This window comes from Mytilus californianus, unplaced genomic scaffold (genome assembly GCF_021869535.1).
Source record: "Mytilus californianus isolate M0D057914Y unplaced genomic scaffold, xbMytCali1.0.p SCAF_7, whole genome shotgun sequence".
Lineage (NCBI taxonomy): Eukaryota > Metazoa > Mollusca > Bivalvia > Mytilida > Mytilidae > Mytilus > Mytilus californianus.
The window spans coordinates 57,691,741-57,706,939 of record NW_026262723.1 but is presented as its reverse complement, the minus strand read 5'-3'; the positions used below and the strand labels follow the sequence as shown (position 1 = coordinate 57,706,939).

The window sequence follows — 15,199 nt, the reverse complement described above, 5'->3', positions numbered from 1 at the left end:
TTGTAGATCTTACCTTGCTGAACATTTTTGCTGTTCACAGTTTATCTTTATCATTAATAATATTCAAGATAATAACCAAAAACTGCAAAATTTCCTTAAAATTACCAATTTAGTGGCAGCAACCCAACAATGGGTTATCAGATTCAACTGAAAATTTCAGGGCTGATAGAACTTCACCTAATGAACACTTTAACACCATGTCAAATTTGCTCTAAATGCTTTGGTTTTTAAGATATAAGCCAAAAACTGCATTTTACCCCTATGTTCTATTTTTAGCCATGGCGGCCATGTTATTTGACGAAACAGTAAATAAAACTCAAACTTTATTCTAGATACCCTGAGCATCATTCAGCTTAAGTTTGGTTGGAATTGGTGTAGTAGTTTCAGAGGAGAAGATGTTTGAAATAGTTTACACCAGACGGACGATGACGGACGACGACAGACGCCAAATGATGGCAAAAGCTCACCGTTCGGAACGGTGAGCTAAAAATGTTCATTAATGACTTTTGAAAATCTAACATTGGAAATCACCACTGAAAATAGGTTGGAAAAAATCATGAAGTTTTTAATCTTCCTAATTATAGTTGTTCTACATACAGACTGTGGAATAAATGTGAAAACATTAACATTAAAATTTCATAACTATGCAGTATTTTAGTGTTCTAACATGAAATAAAACAAATCCACAAACGCTACATAGAAAACTAAAGATTGAGCACCACATACTCCTTCAAAACGGGAGGAAAAAAATGTATGAAAATTGTATCATGCTTGCCAGTTTTTTAGTTTCTATAAAAATAATGATGAAAGAAAAAAGAACTATTACATGTTTTTTTTTATTTTATGTTTTTTGTTCACTTTAACTTGCTACACCATTTGATTTTGAAACAAATTAAAATGAAATAAATTTATCAATAATTTTTTTTTAAATATAGTAGTACAATCTTCATGAATGACAAATACAGTATCTATATTTTTCATTCACAATAATCAGTCACAGGCCAAACATTGAAGTAACAGTATTCTTTTATTAATATGGAGATCATAACACTCAGGCAATATTACAAGAATGTTTATATACATGTAAACAAGTTTGAACAGGGTTATTTCCCATGCAACACAGGGTTAAAACAAGTTTCTTAATATTGCTGTAAATGTTAACTTTTAAATTTTCAAATTTCCCCTTGTGCCTTATAACTGCTTTGACCAAAGTCTGAATCTTAAGCACAGAAGCTTGAATGATTATATTTTAGTATTTGCCAAGAATATTTTCTTTTCATACCTCTGTTTTCTGATCACCTTAAAATAGACAGCTATATATACTGCCAAGTTTCTTATCCTACTGAGGTCTGCTACCATTGGATTCTGGTTAAACTTGTACTTATGTATGAACTAATGATGACTTATATGAATATGAAGCTTAATGTTAATGAAGACTTATCTCTCCAATGGTGAACTTTGACCTCTTTTGTTCAAATTACAATTTTTTCATGTCATAATAATTTTTTTTTAATACCACACATATACATCATGTACATGAATGAAATTATTCCCTGCTTTTATCACAAACCAACCCCTTTTTATAACCCTGTAATTCTTTTTTTATTTATTCCCCCAATTTCATCTCCAATCTCTCAATTTCAAAGATCCAATGCTTTAAAACTTCATTTTGTTTTTTATTTTAAAGTTTCACTTAGAGTTATCTCCCATATCTAAATGTTACAGAAAACTTGGATGTGACAGTTTAACAAAAATCTCCCTCAAGGAGTACCACATAATATATATGTAGACAAATATATCTTATTCAAAATAAGTTTATAGATAAAAGTTCTCTCAATACTATCATGACTATATGATGATGGGTCTATCTGAGTGAATTACTAACTAGATCTGTTACACCTCATAAACAACTATGAACCAAAAAATGCAGGCATGGCAAAAAAGAGACCCCCAAATATAATTTTCATGAAATTTTCAAAATATATCGGGTACAATTATTCAAAAGTTAGTAGATAAATTAGAAGGGGACACAAAATTGGTCATACAACCACATTGTACATACAAAATGTGACAAACGATCTGCAGCAAAGGCAATAAAGACAAAGTGAAGACAACTGCTATATTTCAGAATGACAGAAAATACTCATGGATGTGACTATTTACAATTCAATAGCAGGGCATAAAAGTATCTGTGTTTAAAAGTTTCTTAACCTTTTGTAATATATATTAATTATCCATCATAAGTTATGATAGACATTGTATATGCTTTTAATTAACAATCATGAATAGCAGAAATGTTCTCTGAATTTTCACTACCACTGAATCTTCCTGCCTGTGGTGGATTATCAGTCCCAGATGTAATATCCACATGGTATCCAGTGATTAAGTACTAACAAATTAAAGTTTTTAAGCACAACAACTGTAATAGGAGTTATAAAGAGAGAAAAGCCTGTATTCATAGACAGAGGGCTGAGAGAGGGAAGATAATAAGTTGTTTCTCCAAACTCCAATTCAACTTATCGTCACACAAGCATAAAAAAGAAAACTATATAATACTATCAAAATGCAATGAAAGCCCTGTTATCAAAAGAAGCCCAAAAAGCACTAAATCAGCTTTTTTTTTTAAATTTTACTGTTCAAAGGAAGTAAAAATGAAATACAAGATTATAAAACAAATTCATTCTAATAGATCTCAGCAATTATATGCATTGTTTTTCTTTGTATGTTTTTTTTTTAAATTCCTGAACATCTAATGATACAACTTATGCAAAATGGAATATATGTATCAGATCAAAAATAAAATTTAGATTGTCTGATGATGCCTAACTACCCACTTAAAAAGCAGCCTACCCTAAAAAATTAATAACACAACTCAGTTTAAATTTTTTAAAAAGATTTTTTCCTCCTCTTAACGTCAGTTTTTTTGTCTAAAACATGTAAATTATGGTGTTGGCCAAAAAAATACAATCCCAACTTCCTATGACCTTACCCAACCCTACAAGGCATGGGTAGGCAACATCAAACAAAGAATTTTTTAAGGGTGGCCTCAAATTAAACTGTAAACATCATTTACAGTCTCCTCTAACAACATGTACTGTATCTATACTTTCATTTACAAACACTCAGTCATAGGCCTAACAAGGTCAATTTTTTTTATTTATATGATGATCATACCCTCAGGCAATATTACAAGAATGTTTATACATGTTAACATGTTTGAACAGGATTATTTCCCATGCAACACAGGGTTATAACTAATTTCTAATTATTGATGTAAATGTAAAATCTCAAATTTTCAAATTTCAATTTTTGTCTATTTACTGGTTTGACCAAAATATGAATCAATAACATAGAAGCATAAATTGATAATATCTTAGTATTTGCCAAGAAAAAAATCTTTTGCACCTTGCATACTTTTCACCTTAAAATAGATAGCTATATATACTTTCAAGTTTCTTATACTACTGAGGTCTGCTACCATTGGATTCTGGTAACACTTATACTTATCAATGAACTAATGATGACTTATGAATATGAAGCTTAATAATGATGATGACTTATATGTCCAATGGTGAACTTTGACCTCTTTTGTTTAAATTTACTTTTTTTTTTTTCAACACAATTTTTTCCCAACTTCCCACCTTTTGCTTGGACTTTATATTACTGCATGGAATTCAGAATAAGTACATACATGTAGCACAATACAAGCACTTTTAAAAAATCTGATCTTTTTTTAATTCCTATTGCTACTGCATATTTATTTCAAGTTTCAATGCTTGAAATATTCATTTTTATTGTCATTTTTAGATTTCGACTCAGAGTTATCTCCCATATCACAATGTTACAGAAAACGAGATGTGACAGTATTAGATAAATTCCTCTAACAGGAGCACATAAAATGTTGACAAATATATTTTCTTCAATGCCAGGGTTTCAATTCTGTGAAAGGTATCTATGTGAGCAAATGGTGAAAAGCAAGCTTGATCAGATACAATTTTACATACACAACTTTGTATTAAATTCTGTATGCATGGCAAAACATTGTGTGCACAAATACAATTTTCATGAAATGTTCAAAACATATGTAATTCTGTTATAAAGTAGATGAACTAGACGGGAACATAAAATCAATATGCATTCGTGGTCATAAAAACCTGTTACTACATTGTATATATACAAAAATATCACACTACTACTATTTTGAGGTAAGTATTGTTACTGTAAAACACACACATTTCATCATGCACTATCAAAAACAGAATAGGACAAGACTTGGTGAATAGAATAAGAATATGCTGCATGTCTTTTTTGTCATATTTCATTATCAATAATGTTTGGAAGTTCCCATAACTCTGCAAGGTAAACAACTAAAATCTTCATATCAATAAAATGAATAACTGTACTCACCTTAGCTCCAGGTAAATCTTCCTCACCATATTTGATAGCAGCTTGTAATTTAGTGATCTGAAAAAGGCAATTGATAAAAATTCTAAATTTACATTTATTGTGTTGAGACGGTTTTGCAAAAATGAACAGTAATACTTCAAGGTAGTTTACTATGAATTGATTTATTTTTTGTGGATACAAAATTCTAATTTTCATTGATTGAGGAAAAATTTTTGGATTGAGAAAGAATTAAATTCTTTGTGGATATTTGATTGGTTTTGCTAAATGATGCTGTATACAAGCTAATGGAAAATGTGTACATCATTTGACCTATACCCATGAAATCCTCAAAAATCGGTATCCTACGAAAAATAATGACAGCACAATATTTTCTTTTTCAGTTTGAAAGGGATAAGAGATCGATGAAAAGAGGAAAATATTTTCTCTATGAATTTCAAAATCAGTAAACATGGTAAGATGATGATTGATTGGGATTTAATGCCCAGTCACAAATACTTGATGTATATAAAGTGATTGTGATATGAATATAAACCCTGCTTTGTACTAAATCAACATGCTGAGCTAGATTTTTTAAATGGCTATTTCACAAGGTAAAAATCTGCAGGAAGACATCCTATACATTCAAAGACTTTAATCCAACACCAGCCCAACCAGTCTTCTGCTCTTACTCCTAAATAATGTGTCATTAGAGGCTAAGCAGCAAATACCAATTTTCAAGTCGTCAGAGATGGTCAACTGATGAACAAACAAGGCCAGAATTGTGCTGACCACAGTGTTATTGTAAACATGGTTAAAGAAAATAAAATAGTGTAAATAATTGTATACATCTTATAACTTTTAGAATTTATTGGGACTGGTTAAAACATCAAGATCTTAACTTTTTGAATTGAAAGAAGCATGAGAAACTGACATTATCACCTAAATACCCCACTTCAAACAATTAACAATGAAAATGAGCTCAATATATATCAAATCATCCATTACAGACAGACATGACAGACACAATGACAGACATATAATCCTAAATACTAAAGATCATGTGCTTTCTGAAATATCAAGCTTTATACATTTCTGCTGTTACAGCTACGTACATGAAAATGCATACAAACTATGCGTTTGGCCTTCATTGACATTTGTGGCAGATGAGATGATAATGATAAGTGATGAATTATTCATATAAACACTAATTATTAATTAACATCTATAGGTAATATGATTCTTTCTTGTACAATTTATTCATATTTAACAATCAATCTGATTAAAATAAGATCCTGTGTCCAAGCTTTGCTAACAAGGTTCTTACAACACTCCATTCTACTTTCATTTCTAGTAATTATTGCATCAACCAATGATATTACTGCCTTGAAATTTTTGATTTGATTTTGATTTTGGTGTTTTAACGCCACTTTTAAGCACCGCTTTTGGGCTATTTCGTGGCGGCCAGTTTTTATTGGTGGAGGAAGCCAGAGTGCCTGGAGAAAACCACCGACCTTTGATAGGAAAATGAAATTTTTGAAGGTATGTACATGTATCACTACGATAAAACCAGAAGATCCAGAAAAATCTTTGAAACAGAAAGTAGAATGAAGCATTGTCAGATCTTTATAAGCAGGATCTGTAATTTAATCAGATTGATTTAACAATGTCAATTGGTACAGTAAACTATCAAAAAAAGTTTAACAAAACAATAAATATAACAAACATAAAGAACTGTAAAATTATGAACCTCACCATTAGTTTCTTTTTAGCGATTGCTTTTGAATCCTTTGAGAATAAAATATTATTACAGCAAGAAATAAATCTATATCAAATCCATTCATATTATTATTTTTCCTAATGCTTTTTCAAAACATTTAAACAATGAAATGAGGATGAATGTAATTTTACTTCTTGTAACCTCAATCAAATAAAAAAAAAAAGAGAGATGTTTCAGTTATTTACAACTAAAGTAAACGAAGCGAAGATGATAGATGTTTATATAATGGACAGTTATACTTAAAATTGAGTGTAATTATGGTTGATTCCAATGATTATTGTTAAGTCAAGGTATTTGGTTAAAGACAACGTTATTTGTGAGTTTTTTTGGCTTAAAATCTACGTCAGTACCGTGAGCAAAGGGATCATAATCTTTATAGGGATAATTTCCATGTCACAGTTTTAAAAATGGGATAAATGAAAAAAATCAATTATTTTCTGTAGGTAGAATTGAATATATAATGTGCATCAGAAAACAGACAGATGCTTGAAACATGTACATGTATAATGATGTAAAGTGGGCACAATAAACTTGTAAGTACAAAATTGCAGGGACCAAGTTAGCAAATAAAACATTTAAATAATGTCAGAAATCAGTATATAGTAAAGAGTTTTTCTGTTAATGGAAATGATGTGTATCAAACATACAGTACAAACTGTTTGTGTTCTATAAAATTATATCATTTGTTGCTTAGAAATGAAGAAATATGGTTGATGAAATCTTACCTTGCCTTGGTACTCTGGATTGTCTATCTGACAGGCAACTTTCATGGCCTCCTGATACAAACAAGCCTTGTGTAGTGACTGTGAATAATACAGTTTATAATCTTCAACTTCTGGGTGCATTATACTCAACTGTTCATAGCAGTCTGAAGCATTAACGAAATCCTGCATTTGGAAATAGCAATATCCCAACAACGACAAGGCTGCTCTTGACTGAAAAATAAAGCACAAGATCAGCTAAATTTTTTGGGTACGAATTTGTGTATGTGATTTTCAGATTTTGTATTTTTTTTCAAATTTCAATAGTATACAATGTACTAAATCTTTGGCTCCAACATTCCCTGTGAAATCCAGGTAAAGTAATAACCATCTAAAGAAAAACATTACATTTTTTATGCAGACAAGTTAATGTTTTGAAATCAGATTTGTCTCCCCTAAAAAATTTAATGAAAATAATCCTTGGGATTGATAATCATTACTTTTTTAAATGTATCCACACATAAAAAAGTAAAGGATTGACAATACTAAAAAAAAGTCTATGGTGTCTAAACCTACAAAGTAAATGAAAAAAAACCTTTAGTTACCAACGTTTCCTTCATTTGATCTACCAGTAAGTTCTTTAAAAGAATGAGTGTACATCATCCAAACTCTTAATCTTCCGTTAAGTTAAAAAGATCATAAGTTACTTAAACAATTAAATTTTTCATAATAATATTTGATTTTCTGTTTTGGATTCTTTTTAAAGATACTTAAACATATGCATGTAACAATGTTAAAGAAGGTTTTAAAATTTTGATTTCAGTTAAGGGACGAAAATTCCATGAAAATCGATGTGGCTGGGAAGGTAGGGACCTCCAGATTCACCTGAAAACAAACATACTTTTTTAAATAATTTAACATACATAAAACGGACAAACTTCTCTTGATTTTTTTTTTAATAAATATATTTTATAGCATACTTGTAAAGACTTAAGATAGAACATGTAGAATGACAACAAAATGAATGAGGCAACTGCAATATCAAGATTGTTTCAAGTTATTTCTTAAGGATGTTCGCTCCTGTTTTAACTACATTTGTACCCTGTGGTAGGAAATTCTGGTACTCGGTCAAGAGCAACTAAGAGTAGTGAAACCAAGCTTACAATCAGTGCAATTTGGAGCAAAGATTAACTTTTTATTTTATCATTTTGTCGTGTAAAGAAAACATAAAATAGTGAATTTTTTCCCCAAATTGCACCTATAGTAAGCTTGATTTTGCTTTTTTTAAGTTGATCTTTCTTGACTAAGTACCAGAATGTCCTACCACAGAGCAGGTGAACTGTTGAAAATTATATACTCCAGAATCAAAAGTCTGAAATATGAAAAGAGTCTATTGGCATCTGGACAAATCTGCTAAAAAAAATACCAGTTGTTTCACCATGCTGAAACAACTTGTTGAGGCATCATCCTGTCTAGCCACAACACCACCTGATTACCTTCTTTAACTTTACAATTACCATTATGCTTCAGCAGCAGGTTGTACACATAACTCATTGCATATACATGTACAAGTACTGCAATGCAAAATAACAAAAATATTGCATTTTTGCAAAACAAGACAGCATTCTGACATTCAGACTATTTCAAAGACTGCAAACATAATACTTACTTTCTGATGACTTTGTAGTTGATTATTAAGAATCTGGACTGCATCATTGTATCTTTGATCTTTTACCTAAAAGAAAGTAAATACATTTCATGTAAGTTACATGAAGGCATCATGTAAATTTTAAAATTTATCCTTCTGCCCTGAAAAAAATTCTTTGCTTACCAAATATCATTGACTTACCATAAGTGGTTCCAATTAAACTAAACCAATCACAAAATTTAACATGAAAACTAAGCAAAATGCTTCAAAGTCAATAGAACATGACTGAGGGGGCTGAGGACCATTTATCAATAGGACCAATGAGAGATGCTAATACATGTATACTTCAAACCAAATATCATTGACCTACATTTGTAATCACAAACTTACACATTGTTGACATCACTGTAGCTGCTGTTAACATCATGCCTTAGACTTGTCTACATTTGAAGGATATTTAATCACTTTGGCAAGATCTATCTTACATTGTTTTACCAACTTGTACTTCTACATGTACCTACTTTTTTGTAGAATTTTTATATATCATTTACTAAGTTTAATGGTAAACTGAATTGTAATTTTGTATTTTACCATTGATCTAATGATAAAATAATAAATAAACATTTGTTATTGAAAAACGTTATTTACAATTTTTTCAAGTTGAACTTTTTTTCCCTATAATTAATGTCATGATAATCATGATAATCATCAGAAACATTCGAGTGTTAAACTTTATATTCCTAACAGTAAACACAATGCGTCTGTAATTAAGCATGATTTCATGCACACCTAAAGCATGCCAATTTTAATTATTCAACAAATTTTCACACCTGATGTAATTTTCTACATATAGAAATGGGTGCAGGCCGTTTCGTAACCTGGTCGTTTCGTAACTAGTCGATTCGTAACTTACTAGGTCGTTTCGTACCTGAGACGTTTTGTAACCTTATATCAATATATAATAACAATATGAGTCGTAGATTACGTAAAAAATAACAAAAAGACTTATTGATGTATATATATATATCTATATTTATTTATTAAATAATTGATTGCACATAATTTTACACTTTACAAGTACACGGTTTTGCATTTATATGTACCCCGTCTTTATCAAAGTATTTAGTCTTCAGCCACGTGCTTTGATGTCTCCAATACTTGACACCACTCATCTTTATGTTGCTTAGTTCTTTATTTATCTTCTATTTAAATGTCTCAATGACTGTACTTTTCTCCCGCCTACCCCGTGAAGCTTTGTTTGGACAGAACTTGATAAGTCGGATTGCGTTCTTAACATCCAATTTTCCAGTCTTCGGATGAAACTGTGACTGATCACAAGTACTTTGGGCTTATCTACTGTTAGTGACATATTTGGCGTTTATAGATGAATGAAAAGGAGTAAAAAAAAATGCTATTATACCATTAAGTGAACGGATGAAAAACTGATCAGGCTTTATGCCAGTATAAACATGCAAATAAAGGACAACATAGTGATGTATCTGAAAGAAAGAAAAAGAATAGAATAAGATAAAGTGTTCTTAAAAAAAAAAAAAAACTTTGAACTCCGCCAACGCCGGTCCCCAGTCGGGTGAAAAAGGAGGAGGGTTATGCGCATGTAAAAGTGAAAAAAAAAGGAGAATTATTATTTTTCTCAGGTCGTGTGCCATTAATCTACTTAATCACTTTACACCTACTGTAATTACTTTTTATTACCAGTCATTAGTTGTCTATATCTTTATTTCTCATAAAGCCAATGCATTACATCAGTACAGAGATAACAACAATAACTATTTACAATATATACAAAACAAGGAGAGAGGTTACAGAAGTCACTAGCCAGGAGGACAAACAAAAGTATTAACATTTTTTATAAATAAACAAAGTTTCTTCAGGACTGGTTTCCGTGTACTCGACATAAGTTCCGAGAATTTAGATGTATTATGTCGTTGTACAAAATAGGAGGATAAATACTCTGTACGTTTTTGATCGAAAAAAGTACATTCAAATATATAGTGATATTCGTCACCGATTTGTCGATTGTTACATTGATGGCAAACACGGTTTTCTCTCAATACGTTTTGCCACCTTCCTGTTTCAATCGGCAATTTATTATTAGTCGTTCTAAATCGACAAAGAACAACGGCATCTTTAAAGTCCAAAATATTAAAATATTCCTCAAATTCCAAGTTTTTCTAAAAAATTTTGTAGTTTATAGCTTTTGACGAATTTTGAATAAGGGAATTCCAATTCTGAAGAAACTGGTCTAATAATCTTTGCTGTATAACAGTTTTTAACCAATCTTTATCTATATAATTTTGTGTTTCCCATATATATGAAAAACCACAATCTTGAAATATTTTTTTGACAAATAGAATCCATTTAGTCTGCATATTATAATGAGCGTTCATATGGCGAGAAAGTTGATACAATATAAAGGAAAACTTTGCTTGTTTGCCGTAAATCAAATTTGCCCAAAATAATACTACTCGAACTTTTATATCTATGTCAACCGGATGGCGACCTAGTTCCCCGTAAACCATATAATTTGGTGTTGAGGATTTCAGATTTAAAAGTAATTTACAGAATTTTAAATGTATCTTTTCTAATACCTCATTATTACTAAAACCCCATACTTCGCACCCATACAACAGAATGGGCTTGACAATTTTGTCAAAAAGATCTAGCTGACATTTTATGGAAAGCTGATACATCCTCCCCATTTTCAGGACTTCGTACATGGCTTTTAAGGCCTTATCGGATAAATGTTTTTTTGTCATATTAAAATTCCCTGTTTTAGTAAAAATAATTCCCAAATAGTTAAACTGCTTTACTATCTCAATGTTAGTGTCATTGTAAGAAAATCTGAGATTTTTTGGCAAACGTCCAAAACCAAACACTAAAGCTTTGGTTTTGTCAACGTTTACCTTCAATTTCCAAACCTTACAATAATCATGAAAGGCATTGAGTTGAGTCTGCAGGTCCTGTGCTGATTCGGCCAGCAATACCGTGTCATCTGCATACAATATAATAAAAAACTTTAAATATATTTCTAATTCTCTTTCCAGATCTTCTGAAATAGTTTTAAGTCCTGTGATATTTTTACTGACTAAGAAATTTTCTAAGTCATTCAAAAATAAAGAAAATAGGAAAAGTGATAAGTTTTCCCCTTGTCTTACACCATTTTCACAAGCAAAGTATTCCGAATTACAATTATTATATGATATACGAGATTTAATATCACTGTACATATTCAATATAACATTATACATCTTACCATTTATATTATTCAATAGCATTTTATAAAACAAACCATCTCGCCATACAGTGTCAAATGCCTTCTCAAAATCTACAAAGGCACAATATAATTTCTTCTTCTTACATTTCAACAGTTCAAAAAAAGAATATAAGGTAAACATATTATCTGTAGTAGAATACTTTTGACGAAAACCACTCTGGTTTTCTTGTATGATAATAAATTCATCTGAAAAATCATTTAGTCTTTTATTTAGTATTCCAGTAAATAGTTTTCCCAGGCAACTAACAATAGTGATTGGTCTATAGTTCTTTGGATCTTTAGAGTCGCCTTTATTTTTATATACAGGTTTAATAGTACCAATTAGCCAACTTTGTGGAATTATGCCTTTATCGAATATAATATTAAAAAGTTTCTCATAAATACATATAAAATGGCTTGATGTGGATTTTATGTATTCATTTATAATTTCGTCTTCTCCACAAGCTTTGTCATTCTTCAGTTTCTTAATGCACTGAAGAATTTCATCTTGTGAAAAAGGCGAATTTATATGTTCATTTAGCTGCTCACTTTGCATGGGATCAATGTCGGGAAAACGCACAGTTTGATCATCTTCCGGTGCAGCGTTCAAGTTTTTGAAAAAATCGTGTAATTTTCCTATATCAATATCGGGTTGCTTTTTCATCTTTCCTTGATTCAGAATTTTCCAAAATTCTTTCGGGTTGTTGCCACGCAAATTTTGAATTTTGTTTGTAAGATCATATCTATATTTTCTGTTTTTGTTATCGAGAACCTTTTTATAAACTTTTTCGGCATTTAACATGTCCAAATGGTTTTGGCAACTATTTTTCGACTTAAATCGTCTCTTTAATTTTCTGTAGTTTTGGCGTGCAAATTTACATTCCACATCAAACCAGGGTTTATTTTGATTTCCACTTTCTCCCTTTTTTTTATTCCGTTTTACGGTAGAGATACCAAAAGTTGCTTGCCCACACCTGACAAAAATGTTACATAAATCACCTATAAATGAATTAACTACATTTTTATTAACATCGTTCAAATCAATATTACAAAGTTTGTGTTCTAATTCTACAATTTTTTCAACATCAATATTATTTTGAAAATCTTTTATCTTTTCAGAATCCCATCTATTTATTTTCTTAAAAGTATTATAGTGACTATTACAATCAACATTTTCTGCATGGTCGTCTGCCAAGTTTTTATTACAATAAAAAGTGACAGAAAGAGGGTTATGAACATCTGATAATAATTTACTTGAATCTAAAACCTCAAAGTCCTTAAATGATTTTAGAAGTCCAGGACTGCTAATACAATAATCAACGACACTGGCATTGCGACAGGTAAATCGCCCAATATTTTGATCCCGTCCCATCCTCCCATTTAGTATGAAAACGCCGTTACCTTTACAAAAATTCAACAGCATATTTCCATATCTATTTTTTCCTTTATCCATATTTACACGATTAATAGGGAAAGAGAGATCTCTAAGAGCATTAACGGGATTTTCGATAAAATCAGATAAATTATTATCACCATGTTCATTTTCATCTATAATTACAAAATCATCATCACAACCTGTTCTGGCATTAAAGTCGCCTAAAAGGCATATATAATTTGAATAATTTGAAAAGCGTAAGTATTCTTGTTCAATCTGATTTATCGCTTCATCTGATGAATACTTAGTATATTCCGGAGGAATGTAAACAACGCCAAAAATAACGGGTTTATCTAAATTAAAAACTTTCCCGTTAACTTGAAACCACAGAACATATTTACAATCTGTTTCTTTAATTTCTATCATGTTCTTTAAATTTTCCGTATAACCAACTATAATACCTCCTGACCGTCTGCTAGTCACCGTTTTTCTGTTTTTCATTTTAAAGTGAAAACCAGGAAAATTTATGACATCAATATCGTCCGTTTTCGTCTCAACAAAACATACGATATCGTGCGTTTTAATTATATTTTCAAATTCTGGATATTGCATTCTGGACTTTATGCCACAACAGTTCAGACATAAAATGTTAACATCATTAATGACATGATTACTATTATAGGTACTATTTACACTCGGTGAACGACCACTAGTGTCATAGGAATATGAACTATTTAACTCTCTGTCATTTAAATCATCATTTAAAAAATCTGAATAGAAATTAGCAATGATTTCTGAAAATAAATTGTATAATTCAACTGCAGTAAAATGGTCTGTTACATTCAAATCATTACACAATTCAAAGTACGACCTTTTGTCTATGTCACATGATCGTCTATTTTCACACTGGTCAACATTTTCATTAGGTTTAACCTGTGTGTTTTGATCTTTAAGATGTACAAGTATATTGTCATTTTCAAGTAATGAATGAGCAATACAGTTTATATTTTCAGATAAACAACTATGGGTATTTTCATATATTACATTGTCAATAAATTCAGTAGTATATTTTACTCCATGGCTATGCTAGGCGCCATTGCCATTTATTGGTGGGGATGAATCTGAGCGTCTCATCCTTTTGTAAGGCCTGTCCGTATCTTTTGGCGTGGTCAAAAGGGAATCGCGGTAACTGTTAGAATTATCACTTCTAGGGTTACCATTTCTCATATCCACATGTTCCAAGCTTTCATCAAGGATATATTGTTTGCCGTCTATAAAGAGTTTATCACGGACAAGTACAGCATGTTTACCCGAATATTTGGCTTCCTTCTGTATAGGATATAACTTCCTACGACATTCTTCTATTTCACTCGGAAACTGTTGGTGAATACTGTATGGTGTCTTTTTTAGCCATCTGGCATTATCCAGCACCATCTTAAGGTCATTGTGGTATAGAAAACGCGCCACGATAGGCCTCGGATTGTTCCTAGAGCGTTTACCGAATCGGTGAACGTTACCAAATTCGATATCGTGTTCTATACCTAATTGTTCATAAATGAAACTACGGAGTTTTTGCTCGACATCTTCCGTATGTTGTTCTTCCAAATTTTTGAATATTAAATTGTTCTTCATAGAACGACATTGAAGATCTAGAACAGTATTTTGCAAAGTTTGTATTCTACTTGTATCATGTTGTTGTGTGTTCGATTTGGTGTTTTCTAACTGTTTTTCAAGATTTTTTATTTTGCGCGACATTTTTTCGGAATCATTGTTGACTTTTTTTATTTCATCTGAGTGCTTGATCAGCTGGGCCGCATGTTGACTGATCACCTCGTCTCGTTTGTTGCTTTTATCCTTGACATCATCAAACAGATCGCTTAGCACTTGGCAACTAGTCTCTATCTGCTTTTGCGACTTAACAATATCTGTAACCGAAGTTTCAAGTTCTCTAACCTGCGAGGACATGAGGAGAAGGTCCTTCCTCAAATCTTTGACGGACTCAACTGATGTTTCGATAGATTTCAATCTGCCGTCAATA

At 31.1% G+C, this 15,199-nt stretch overlaps 1 protein-coding gene across 1 annotated transcript in view; it reads right to left on the bottom strand.

Moving 5' to 3' along the window:
* Positions 1-15,199, bottom strand: part of LOC127707830 (tetratricopeptide repeat protein 30A-like) — a 55,308-nt gene that overhangs the window by 38,683 nt on the left and 1,426 nt on the right. The window contains exons 2-4 of the mRNA XM_052212582.1: positions 8,534-8,599; positions 6,889-7,098; positions 4,408-4,464 (exon numbers count right to left, since the gene is read on the bottom strand). Of these exons, the coding sequence (XP_052068542.1) occupies positions 4,408-4,464; positions 6,889-7,098; positions 8,534-8,599 (333 nt within the window). The remainder of the gene's footprint in view (positions 1-4,407; positions 4,465-6,888; positions 7,099-8,533; positions 8,600-15,199) is intronic.